A 13,358-nucleotide genomic window follows, 5' to 3' on the forward strand; every position below is an offset into this window, starting at 1 on the left:
GATGTTTTCTGATTGCTTTTGTAGAGTAAAATTGCCCCCTCCTTCCTCAGAAACGACACTGCACTCATGATAGAAGCCAGGGTGGGTGTGGGAGGAGCATGATAGGGCACTCTGTGACTTGGCACCTCGCCTCCGCATTGTGCATCTTGAGGCTGCGGCCCTGTCTTTCACTTCTGGATGCCTGGTGCCTCACACAGTGTCTGACACCTGGCGGGTACTCAGTAAACCTTTACAGTCGGTGCTGAGTGGGAAGGTGGGTATATGGGATGCCCTGGAAGGATTTTTATTTCCAACCACAGAAAGGCCCTGGGCTGAGAATGGGGCTGTGAGACTTTATTTACTCAGAGAAAAGGGTCCTTTCCCTTGCCTCACCAACTGCTTCTTGAGGACCCCTTCTTGCTCTTTGGTGGGTCCCAGGCAGGCAGGGAGGCAGTGGGAGGCTCTCCTGCAGGCAGAGTGACTGTTACTGGGGAGACTCTTCTTCCAGCTGCAGCTGAAGGAAAACAGCTGCAAGAGAAGGGTGAGCTGAGCTGCAAGAGCTGCACTGAGATGGCAGGAGTTTGATGGACACTCTGAGCATTTGGCTCCAAATTACCCATTACCTGGGTCTTGTCCTTTCGTTACAGGTTGGATAACTCATACATAGAAAAAAAGATCCTAGTTCTGCTCTCCCTCACTTCATCTGTGTCCCCAGTAGGTGCCCTATCCCTCCCCTAAAGAAGCTGGACTGCAGCTTGGGAAGAATCCTTGGCATCTTTCCTTCCTCCTGTTTGTTCTGGGGGTGGGTGGTGGCAGGACAGGGCCTGGGGCTGGGCTGGGGGCTCCTTTACCTGAGGACTTGGTGTAAACTGTCTGCTGGTCTCTGCTGTGGGCGATGCAGGACATGTAAAGCTTCTGGTCCTCAATCTTTCCCACTTCTATGTCCATTACAACCAGAGAGCTCATGGGGATCAAGCTGGGAGAGGAGGCAGCTTAGCCCATCTTTCATGTGAACCTGGCTCCCCATCCCTTCACTCTCTGTGTCCTCTTCCCTCTCTTCATCCCTCCCTGCCTTGAGGACTCTTAGGTGGCCCTGGGCTCACGGCCTTTTTGTCAGCTCCCAAAGTTGGACAGCAGAGGCTGTGTCCTGGCCAGGGACTAGAGGAACTGCTTGGGAGTGGGCTGGGGAAGGAGAGTGGCAGGCAGGGCTCCCACACCCCAGTTGCTGAGGATGGCCACCCCCAGGGATGAAAAGGGCTATGACTTTGGTCAATGCCCCGAAGGCCCGTACTTACTTTTTGAACCTGATGTTGAAGCTTAGTGTGAACACCCCCTCTCCAGCCAGGAAGGCAGTTTTAGAAAAGGTCTCGTCCGACCATCCTGGCTAACATGGTGAAACCCCGTCTCTACTAAAAATACAAAAAAACTAGCCGGGCGAGGTGGCGGGCGCCTGTAGTCCCAGCTACTCGGGAGGCTGAGGCAGGAGAATGGCGTAAACCCGGGAGGTGGAGCTTGCAGTGAGCTGAGATCCGGCCACTGCACTCCAGCCTGGGCGACAGAGCGAGACTCCGTCTCAAAAAAAAAAAAAAAAGAAAAAGAAAAGGTCTCGTCCATCATGGCTGCCAGGGACCCGCTGTGGGTAAACCTGGGGGTGGGAGCAAGGCCTGGGCTGGGGCCACTGGGCAGACCCCCTCACTGGGCCTTCCCTCCCTCCTGTGGCGACCCTACCTCTCCCTTTCCCTAGACCCTTCCAAACATAGACCTTCAGCCTCAGGGCAGCCAAATAGGAAAGAAGGAAACAGGTGCATCCCATCTGATCAGACCCGTCAAAATCAACTAAGCTTTTCTGGTTTGCTTCAGCATGCTTTTGTAGCCACTGACACTGCATCAGGGAAAATTTTTTTTTCTGATAAAGTTAATAGAAAACATTTTTCTGATTCATTACCTAATTGCTGGCAACAACTGCCATAATTTGGAAGGATGGGCATATACAGGAAATGAAAAAGTCCCTGAACTTTGTGACTCAGTCTTTGAGGCACAACCCTGGGCTGTTTCTCACCTTACCAGTCACTACAGCCAGTGCGGGGCCCACATCTCAAGATAAGTAAATGTGAAACATAACTTATGACCTACCAAGGGCTGGCATGACACACTTCTGTGCAGCATTGCCACAGAAAGCAGAGAGCCCACTTCAGCAGGCTCAATGCTGAAATTGAGGTGAAATGCTCAAATGCCGCAGACATTTGCTTTATTCAGAATGCACAGAATGGCTGGTCACAGTGGCTCACGCCTGTAATCCCAGCACTTTGGGAGGCCGAGGTAGTCGGATCACTTGAGGTCAGGAGTTCGAGACCAGCTTGGCCAATATGGTGAAACTCTGTCTCTACTAAAAAATACAAAAATTAGACGGGTGTGGTGGCAAGTGCCTGTAACTCAGCTACTCGAGAGGCTGAGACATGAGAATCGCTTGAACCTGGTGGATGGAGGTTGCAGTGAGCTGAGATTGCGCCACTGCACTCCAGTCTGGGCAACAGATCAAGACTTTGTCTCAAAATAAAACAAACAAACAAACAAACAAAACCCATAAAATGTTCATTCTTGCTTATGCAAGCTTCATGTCAGCTACTTCATGGTTGGCTAATTTGGGGAAAATAGAAAGGCACCCAATTTTAGAATTCAATTAACATCAAACAGATTTGAGTCCCTGATTTTCAAAAGCACAGTCCCAATTCTCCACGGAGCCAGATCAGCTGTGCACACTGTACTGCCATGGGTTACCCTCCCGCTCCTGTGACCAGTGGCTTTTCCAGACCCTTCCCTCCCTGCTTCTTTGGTCTCTACCCACCCAGTTGGACTCCTTGTCCCACAGCTCACTACCTGTTTGTCTTGAGCAAACTGCTAAACCTTTCTGAGCCTTAGTTTTTCCACCATGAATTTCACAATTCCGATCTCAGCGGATTAAATAAACAAATGTTTGCAAATGTAATTTACATACATCTTTTTTTTTTTTGGAGATGGAGTCTCGCTCTGTCACCCAGGCTGGAGTGCAGTGGTGCGATCTCGGTTCACTGCAACCACCACCTTCCAGGTTCAAGCGATTCTCTCGCCTCAGCCTCCCAAGTAGCTGGGATTATAGGCGCTTGCCACCACGCCCGGCTGATTTTTGTATTTTTAGTAGAGACGGGGTTTCGCAATGTTGGCCAGGCTCGTCTCAAACTCCTGACCTCAGGTGATCCGCCTGCCTAGGCCTCCCAAAGTGCTGGGATTACAGGCTTCTTAAGCACTTCCCTCTCTGCCTCCCAAATTGCTTGAAAGAGGGTGAAAAGAGTTGGTGTCAAAGGACACGTTGTCCTCACTGGCCAACCTGGGGACCCATTGGCTAGTATGTGGATCTACAGAGTAGCTCTTGGTCAGCGAGTAACTCCCCCTTCCCACTCCCCATGGTCTAGGGGCCTCGTGGATACTAATCTCTTCTCTAGACCCCCAACCCCTCAATCCACTGACTAGCCTCAGTGTTGGATGGTCCTCCTCTGCCTCTTTGGCCTCACCTCCATCAGCTCCTAAATAAAAGTCAGCCATGCTTCAGCCATGCTTCAGAAGGGAGGGAGTCCATGGCCTGGACAGGACTCTGAACAATTCATAGTATCTGCACATACTATGGCCAAAGTGACTGAAGGCTGCAGTTGGCATCCACAGCCTCTGGAGGCCCTGACATCTATTTAGCACTCTGGATTCTATTTAACCCCAGTTTAGCCCCTGTCAGGCTTCAGGACCCTAAAGCCACTCCTGCCCTCTCTTGTCTCTCTTTCCCTTGCAGGAGCTCCAGCACCACCTCCAGCCTTCAGTGACCATCTGGAGCAGGCATAGGGATAGAGGATAAGGGGGACAACCATGGAGTGGAAAGTGGAGTGGAGAAAACAGTGGACTTGGAATCTCACCTGCCAGATCCGACTGTCCTGGATCTGACTTTGATTGCAGTGCTGCCTTGGGCAAGTTACTTTAGCTGTGTGCACCTCCATTTCCCCATGGGTAGAACATGGGTTTTGGATAGAAGTGTCTGATAGCTATACTGTGCTTTATGGTTCATGAGCATGCACACATAGGCCCATAATATCATATCTCTGGTCATCCCGGCAGGTAGATATTATTGCCCCAGGTTTCAGGTAAGAAGACTAAAGACCAGGGGTCAAATTGCTTGCTCGGAGTCCCACAGCCAGCAGCAGCCGAGCAGGACAGGAAGTCAGAGTCTAGAGTCCAGATCTTGCCCTCTTCCAAGGGTACCACATTCTTCTCAAAGTGGCCTCTCAGGTCTTTTGTCTGGAAAATTTTGAGACTTTGATGAGGAGCCCTTATCTGCACACTGGGGATTAGGCCAGATAACCCTGTGTGTCCTTCCAGGCCTGGTATTGTGAGGCTGAAGCCCAGTGCCCCACACTCTCATCCTCCCCGCTTAGAGAAAGACGGAGTCTCCAGTGCCAGCCTGATGGATGCTGAACCTGCCTGCTGAGTCAAGCCCAGGAGGCAGCCAAGGTCCTACCAGTGACCTTACCCTGGGGGCCCCTCCAGGTAGGGGCCTGGTTGGAAAAGACAGACCGACTTCTTCTTGGATGGCTGGAAAAAGATGACATACTCAAAGCCTTGTCCTTCCACTTGGATGCACCTGGTGAAGATGCGACAGTCACCCCTGTCTGGGGAGAGATGGGCAGTGTCGCAGCCGGAGAAGGGAGGGCATGGTCAGGATACAGCACCATTTGGTTGAGTCTTGCCTCTGGTACAAGATTAAGGAGAGAAAACCAGAGTACACTGAAGGGGTGGCCTGCCCCTCCACACCTGTGGGCGTTTCTCGTTGGGTGGAACGAGAGACTTGAGAAAAGAAATGAGACACAGACAAAGTATAGAGAAAGAAAACTAGGCCCAGGGGACCAGCGCTCAGCATACAGAGGACCCGCGCCAGCACTGGTCTCTGAGTTCCCTCAGTATTTATTGATCATTATCTTTACCATCTTAGAAAAGGGAAGTGGCAGGATAATAGGATCATCGTAGGGAGAAGGTCAGCAGTAAGACATATGAATAAAGATCTCTGTGACAAGAACAAGTTTAAGGAAAAGTGCTGTGCCTTGATATGCATATGCAAACATCTCCATAAACCTTTTTAGTGCATAAAGAGCAGCATTGCCGCTAGCACCTTGGCGGTTTTCTCCTTTGTCTGTAAATAGAACATACAATCGGGTTTTAGACGGAGATGTTCCATTGCCCAGGGACAGGCAGGAGACAGATGCTATTCTCTATCTCAACTGCCAAGAGGCCTTCTTTCCTCTTATACTAGTCCTCCTCAGCACAGACCCTTCACGGGTGTCAGGCTGGGGGACGATCAGGTCTTTCCCTTCCCTCAAGGCCATATTTCAGACTCTCACATGGGGAGAAACCTTGGACAATACCTAGCTTTCCTGGGCAGAGGTGCATGTGACCTTCCGTAGTGCATGTGTCCCTGGGTACTTGAGATTAAGAGAATGGTGATGACTTTTAACCAGCAAGCTGCCTTCAGGCACTTGTTTGACAGAGCACATCCTGCACAGCCCAAAATCCGTTAAACCTTGAGTCACCACAGCACATGTCTCTTTCAAGGACAAGGTTGGGGGTAGGGTCACAGATTAACAGCATCTCAAATACAGAACAAAATGGAGTCTCTTATGTCTACTTCTTTCTATATAGACACAGTAATAGTCTGAACTCTCTTTCTTTTCCCCACAGGACACCAGGTCCACCCCCAGGGAGCCTTCCCTCTGGGAGCAGAGGCACAATTGCTGCCCTCACAGAGCCTTTCCATCTCGGGGAGAAGCATGCAGGAAGTGCCCTGGCTGAGAATGGAGATAGGATCAGGGCCAGGGCAAGACTTTAAGAGACCATAAGCATTGAAAATTGAAAATGTAATTACTCATGTAACTCACATATAATTCAAAAGAATAATACTAAACAGTAAAATAAGAGCAGAAAATCCATCAAAGTTCTGATTTCTTTCCCAAGACAACTACCACTGCTATATCCTTTTTTGGAAGTACCAAATTCTTTAAAAAAAAATTATGTTGGTATCTCTGCTTTGTTTGTGCCATAAACCCAAGGGTAATCTGTCCCCTGTACCACTCCTTCATCACTAGGCAGGAAGACCACATATATGAGTGAGAGATACACTATGAGGAAGATACACATGCGTGCGCGTGCGAGTGTGCACACACACGAAGGTGGAAGCTCTATCATTAGGATCCAATAGGTGTTTCAGAAGTGCTGCTCCAGACCCGGCAAAGCAGGGATGATGTGCAGGGCCTCCAGTGGAAGGGGTGTAGGGTCCAAGGGCTTTCATGGGGTTGGGGCAGAAGGCTTGGAATGAGGCTTGATAGTTAGGGAGGGGCAGTCAGTGAGAAGTCAGGGCGGGAGCTGGGCTGGCTGTCCTCCAGTGGAGACATGCTTGGCTGGGAGCAAAGGTGGGCCCACCAGGGTGTGCTGCTTCAGATGGGAGGAGGGGAACCGGAGACCTGAGAGGACACCCACCGCCTATTACCTGGGGCTGCAGCATGAGGGGTGGAGTTGGACAGCAGGAAGAACTGGGCTGAGAACTGGAAGGCGGTCTGTGGAGTTGCTTCTCAGAGTCTTAGAACACAGGGAAGGGCGGCGGGGATGTGTGTGCTCATGGTCCTATCCTTACCCGAGGAAACTGCCAGTCCAGATGGGAGATTGAGTCCCTAGATGTGGTCTCCGTTAGACTTGAAGGAGGGCAGCTTGATCCAGCCGCTAGACTTGGTCTTCTCCAGAAATTCTTGGTACAGGCACAGCATGTCCAAACACCAGCTGGCATTGGGAAGAGCATCATCCTTCAACTCTGTCTTCTCTGGCAATAATCTTGAGAACTGGGCAGGAAAAATCAGAATGACTAGACAGCGTCCTGGAGTGGGGCTGCTGCGTGGGCTCAGGACCTCTAAACAGGTGCTCCTGGGTGCTGGGGCTTCTCCATCCCTTCTGCCAGAGTATCAATCCAAGGGAAAGGGCCCATCTTCCTTGCAGGGGGTTTGCAGACCCGTATGGGTGATGGGGCCCAGGGATGCTAAAGAGCAAGGGAAGGGTGGGCAGGGAGTGGGGCCAGAGATGATGGGCATGCTGCTTGATGTACCCCTGTTCTGTTGAAAACATGTGAGCAGCTCTTTAAAGTTGACAACTGCTCATGTTAGCCTCACTGTACAGATGGGGAAACTGAGGGAATATGGCCAAGGTTGCCAAGCATGTGAATGTGAGAGCTGGTGGTCGCACTAGATGCTGTCTCCTCTGCAGGGCAGGGCCACAGTTGTTGAGGACCACTCTAGCAACCCCCACCTCAGGGGCTACTCCAGCTCTGCCCACTGCTGTGGGCCTGCCTGGGCAGGGTGGCTCCTTTGAAACACGTTTGGGCCCCCACAGAGGTGTTGTGACGTAAGGAAGTCCTCTGTAGCATCACCTGCTCACACACCAGTCACAACTGTAGGCAGCATGTGAGCTGCTTGTCAATGCCACAGACAGGGTCCTCTGTCTGGGGATACCTCAGCTTTGCTGCAATAGTCTGAGTCCCACAGGAGGAAAGCGATTTGTTGGTGGCCACACAAGATTCAGAGCCAGATGCAGGTCTCCTGGTGGTTTTAGTTTTGAATGGGGGCTACTTGGTATCCCAGAGCACCTTCTCTTTGCCAAATCAAATTGCTCCTCCGAACACTGCCCACCTGCCCTGGCCATGGGCTGGGAAGAGGAGATTTGGGGTGCTCCTTAAGCCCTAGGCTTCTGGGAAAACACTGCCTATCTGGCTGAGTTGGGAACTCATTTACCACGGAGTCTGTGGAGGATCCAAATGCTGAGGCAGGGTTGAGTCTGGGCAGGATACAGGGGGCCCCAAGAAGGCCTCTGTGGTGGCCAAGTCTTGCTGCCACCTGGAAGCCTCTCCTTATCATGGCCATGTGCAAGGATCTGGCCCTGCTTGGATGGAGGGTCTTGGCTGACTCCCAAGGAGTGCTTTCAGCTGCACTTGGGGCCACTTCTCTCCCTTCTGTCGCAGGCTTTCTTTCAGAGCGCTAGGCAAGGCTGGGCTGGCCTGTTGCAACACCCACAGATGCTCAGCGCCTTTAACTGGTCTAAGAGCCCCACCCAGTGCTTGGCGAGGGGCAGATGCTGCTTGGGCATGAAAAGGCAGCAGGACTGGCTTGAGTTGCAAAAGGAGTAAACAAGTACATAAACAAATAGTATGGGGTATATAGAGCCTTGGAGAGCTGCCTGGCGGTTCTGAGGGAAAATCCAAGAATATTTCCAGAAGGATAAGGGAAGCCTGTCCCTTGATTGGAGGGTGCTGGTGGAGTGTTTGTGCTCTGCAGTGTATACCAGACTGAAAACTCTGGTATGATTTTGTGACTCAGAAAACCAACTCACAGCCTTAGACACCTCTTTTGTGTGTGTGTGTGTGTGTGTCTGTGTGCGCATGTGTGTGTGTGTGAGAGAGAGAGAGAGATAGAGAGAGAGAGAGACACGGAGTTTTGCTCTTGTTGCCCAAGCTGGAGAGCAATGGCACAATCTCAGCTCACTGCAACCCCCGCCTCCGGGTTCAAGTGATTCTCCTGCCTCAGCCTCCAGAGTAGCTGGGATTACAGGCACATACCACCACGCCCAGCTAATTTTTGTATTTTTTTTTTTTTTTTTTTACTAGAGATGGGGTTGTATACTAGAGATGTATTTTTGCCATGTTAGCCAGACTGGTCTTGAAATCTTGACCTTAGGTGATCTGCCCACCTCAGCCTCCCAAAGTGCTGGGATTACAGGCGTGAGCCACCGCACCCGGCCGACACCTCTTCTTATATGCCAGACAAGGGTTAGCACAGAAGAGTCTCACCTGCTGGTCTCTGGCTGGGGATAGGAGTTGGGGTGGGGGAGGGCTTGATGGGGAGGGCAGAACATAATTTGGGAGGAAACAACTTGGCAGGTATACTGTCATGCTTTGGGAACCCCATGCCCAGGGAGTGGCTGATGTCAGCAGGCAGTGCTGGCAGTGAGGTGAACGTGGCAGTGAGGTGAGCGTGGCAGTGAGGCTTTGTGAGTGGGAAGGGACACTCAGCCAACATCTGCAAGGCGGTGGGCTTTATTTGGTGGCGTTGTGTCTTCTATTGAATTTAAACTGCCAATTTTCAATTAAAAGTCCCAGTTTTAGCAGCCAGGTGCGGTGGCTCAAGCCTGTAATCCCAGCACTTTGGGAGGCCGAGGTGGGTGGATCACGAGGTCAGCAGATCGAGACCATCCTGGCAAACACGGTGAAACCCCGTCTCTACTAAAAATACAAAAAATTACCTGGGCGTGGTGGCGGGCGCCTGTAGTCCCAGCTACTCGGGAGGCTGAGGCAGGAGAATGGCGTGAACCCGGGAGGCGGAGCTTGCAGTGAGCCGAGATCGTGCCACTGCACTCCAGCCTGGGCGACAGAGCGAGACTCCGCCTCAAAAAAAAAAAAAAAAGTCCCAGTTTTAAATTGACTAAAATAAAAGCATGCTCTAAAGATCAGGCCTCATGCGGTGGCTCATAGCTGTAATCTCAGCATTTTGGAAGGCCGAGTGAGACCCTGTCTCAGAAAAAAAAAAAAAAAAAAAAAAAAATCAGACCTGTGCAAAGGTGGAATCATAACAATGATGATGATGATAATAATAGTTGTGATGATTATGAAATTTTGGCAGATTCCGAAAGATGAAACTGAAATTTAAAAGATGCGGAAATTTAAAAGATTTGGTTCACCCTCTGTATTTTGTTGCCCTAGAAGAAGACTGGAATATAAATATTTCTCCTCACCTCCTGCAAAGGTTTGAATTAAACATCCTCAAGGACTGGGGGGAACCAGTTTTTTTTTTCTTTTTTTTAGACAGAGTCTCACTCTTGTTGCCCAGGAGTGCAGTGGCACCATCTCGGCTCACTGCAACCTCTACCTCCCGGGTTTAAGCGATTCTCCTGCCTCAGCCTCCCAAGTAGCTGGGATTACAGGCGCTTGCTACTACGCCCGGCTAATTTTTGTATTTTTAGTAGAGACGGGGTTTCATCATGTTGGCCAGGCTGGTCTCAAACTCCTGACCTTGGCTGATCTACCTGCCTCAGCCTCCCAAAGTGCTGTGATTTACAGGCATGAGGAACCGTGCCCAGCTGGAACCAGTTTTTTTTTTATTGATTCAGGCTCTGGGTCTAAGCAAAGATATTTGAATTGGTTGCCATCCCCAGATAAGTGGGAAGATCTGGCAGCACTCATTTTCAGCCCTGGGCCACAGCCGTTGCTGTGAGGCAGAAATTTAAAAATAATAATAATAATAAGTACTACATTCATTCACTCCAAGAAAAGTAACAGACAAGACTATAAGAAGGTCGTAGTGACCTAGTCTGAGAAGTAAAAGCCAAGGCCCAGAATGTGACAAGGCAAAAGTTAAAAAGAAAGGAAGAACAAGTTTTCCTCTGCCTAGCAAGCTCACTTCAAAGACAGTTATAAGATAACGCTGTTCGAGAAGTCGAAACCAAAGGGATAGGCTCCAGACATCCCCTGTCTGGAGCAAGGATGAAGGGAAAAAAAATGGACAAATGTCTGTCTGTATTTAGCCAGTTCTTGTTTTTTTCTTTCCACACAGCTACAAGGCCACCAGCTATGCAAAGACACAAGTTATGCCAAGTCATCAGTTATGCTATAGATTATGTGACCTGTCATTATATGATGAACTGCCTCTGTTTTGCTTCTGTAAGCCTGCTTATAAAAATCCTGCTCAGTCTTTGTTCAATGCTCAGCTTTTTGGATGTGAATTCACTGAGCCAGTGCCTACCTTAAAATAAACATCCTCCTGTGTTTCCATATCTGTCTCTCTGGTCCTCAGTTTACCGCAACAGCTGTAGCTGGTACCCTGTGCCTGTGGCTTGCCCAGGCCTCCCCTGGCACTTGGCGTTCCTTCATTCTTTGGGTCCATCCTTGATCTGGAAGGATGGACTTAAGAAGACAGGATAGAAAAAGAAAAATCCTAAGAAGGGTAGGTGAACTGGAGAGAAGTCAGAGGAAAGGCGAGTGGGGAGCAAGAGGGGATGGATCCTCAGGCGACCCTGACAGCTGGGAGCTGGATCCAGCAAGGTGGCCCCAGGAGGAAAGAGCTGTCCTCCTAAGAATAGTCAGTAGGGCCAGGCGCGGTGGCTCATGCCTGTAATCCCAGCACTTTGGGAGGCCAAGGCGGGTGGATCACCTGAGGTTGGGAGATCGAGACCAGCCTGACCAACATGGAGAAACCTCGTCTCTACTAAAAATACAAAATTAGTTGGGCATGGTGGTGCATGCCTGTAATCCTAGCTCTTGGTAGGCTGAGGCAGGAGAATCATTTGAAGCCAGGAGGCGGAGGTTGCGGTGAGCTGAGATCGCGCCATTGCACTCCAGCATGGGCAACAAGAGTGAAACTCTGTCTCAAAAAAAATAAAGAGCCAGTAGGTGGCTAGGTGCAGTGGCTCATGCCTGTTAAGTCCAGCACTTTGGGAGGCTGAGGTGGGAGGATTACTTGAGCCCAGGAGTTCGAGACCAGCCTGGACAACATAGTGAGACCCCAACTCTACAAAAAAGAAAAAAAATTAGCTGGGCATGGTGGTGTGTGCCTGTGGTCCCAGCTACTCAGGAGGCTGAGGCAGGAGGATCACTTTAGCCCAGGAGTTTGAGGCAATAGTGAGCCCAGATTGTGCCACTGCACTGCAGCCTAGGTGGCAAAGTGAGACCGTGTCTCAATTAAAAGGAAAAAAAAAGTCGTTGGTGAACCTGGGAAAGGAAATTGCTGTTTCATTGGCTGAGCGCCGCATCAGCTGGGTTGTCGCCCAGCGATTTTCCCATGGTGATCCCAGTGGGGTCTGGATATCTTGTTGCCTCCTATGTTGGTTGTTTGACGATTTTTGGTTAAATTGACTTTCAAATATTCACAGAATTATGATTATGTAACTTTTGCTCTCAGCCTTGCCACATACTACAGTTACATTTGTTTCCTGTATCACTTTATTTTCTTGAGTGGATAATTACCAAGGTTCAGCTGGATGATGTGGTCCAGGGGAAAACAGGCGAAGGGAAGGAGCTGACAACTGGTGGAGGTCAACTTTCACTTCCCTACCAGGAGGCTCTGGCACTGTCTGTGATGCTGCAGAGCAGCTCTAGCTGGATCAAGGGCATGACAGAAGGAAAGAATTAGGGTATTTGAGAAGAACATCCATAACTGATGGTACAACCATGGATGTGGCCCCGAATTAGGCTGGCTGGAGGAGAGTGAAGGAGGTTTCCAAGGCCATCCAGGAAGAGAAAATTAGGATTATTGAGAAAGTGCTCCTTTCCGCCTTTCCAACTCCTCCTCCCACCATTCCACACGCCTTGTGGATGCTTTCTGCAATGCAAAGCCCTTCCTGGATGTGGGTCAAGTGGTCAACTCTCCAGGGAGGTGGAAAGGTGCTCAGCTAATACTTTGGATGGGTTTTGTGACAACATGAACTTTAGCCCCAACCCTTCTCCTGTGTGAATTTAGCTCAGAGAAAATAAAGAAAATTCACCTCAGAGACAAGAAAGCCCCTCCTCAGGCCTGGAGTCTCTGGAGAAACAATCAGAAAAAAAAGAGGAAGCCAGTGCCGGTTAAGCACAACTGAGAACTCCTGCTGAGTTTTGGTTTAGCTTACTGCCGGCCCGGTTCATTTCCAGTTTGGGACATGTGGGTGCATGTTGAGTTTGAAAGCTTCTCTTCCTGGGGTATGACCTGTGCCCAGAAGCACGTCTTGGGCCTGATCTGCCGGTGGTCCACAGCAGACCCAGCAGTGGTGTGCAGGCAAACATGTAACAGTCTGCCCTGGGGCTGGGGGTGAGGTTGGGGGAGCTCTGATTTGTAGCATTTGCCCATTTCTGTAGTGTCAATATTCCCATGGTGGCTGATTTCTAGCTCTCAATATGAAGTCACTGTGCAGTTGGGAGGAGGTGAGCCCAATCAGCTTTTGTAAACCAGTAGGACCTGGCTCCAGCAATACCACTGCGTGAGCAACCTCTTTGGCTCACAGTGCAAGAGCAGGAGTAACCAAGGCCTTGGTAGGTTCAGCAGATCAGCTCTTGGTTCCAGATCTAAACTCACTCTCACTTCTCTACCTTTTGGAGTTGGAGTTTCCTTCCCTTGTAAGGCTGACTATGGAGTACTCAGTCTCCCCACCTTGTCCTCTTTGTTGCCCCCTGAACAAATTCACAGGACATGTTTTGTTCAAAGACATTTACTGTTAACCACTAAGAGGAAACATGAAGATGATTAACATTCCCAGAAGTCTCCCAAAGCCCTCCTTGTCTTGGGTGGCCCTGGGAGCCCTTCTCA

At 50.1% G+C, this 13,358-nt stretch overlaps 1 protein-coding gene across 1 annotated transcript; it reads right to left on the bottom strand.

Moving 5' to 3' along the window:
• Positions 1-463: 463 nt before the first annotated feature.
• Positions 464-8,565, bottom strand: THEM5 (thioesterase superfamily member 5). The gene is given in 7 exon segments (XM_050787441.1): positions 464-507; positions 783-955; positions 1,275-1,352; positions 1,592-1,624; positions 4,529-4,667; positions 6,680-6,881; positions 7,824-8,565. Coding segments are annotated over 7 exon segments (798 nt in total). The 5' UTR covers positions 7,953-8,565.
• Between the last annotated feature and the right edge of the window lie 4,793 nt (positions 8,566-13,358).

This window comes from Macaca thibetana, chromosome 1 (genome assembly GCF_024542745.1).
Source record: "Macaca thibetana thibetana isolate TM-01 chromosome 1, ASM2454274v1, whole genome shotgun sequence".
NCBI lineage: Eukaryota > Metazoa > Chordata > Mammalia > Primates > Cercopithecidae > Macaca > Macaca thibetana.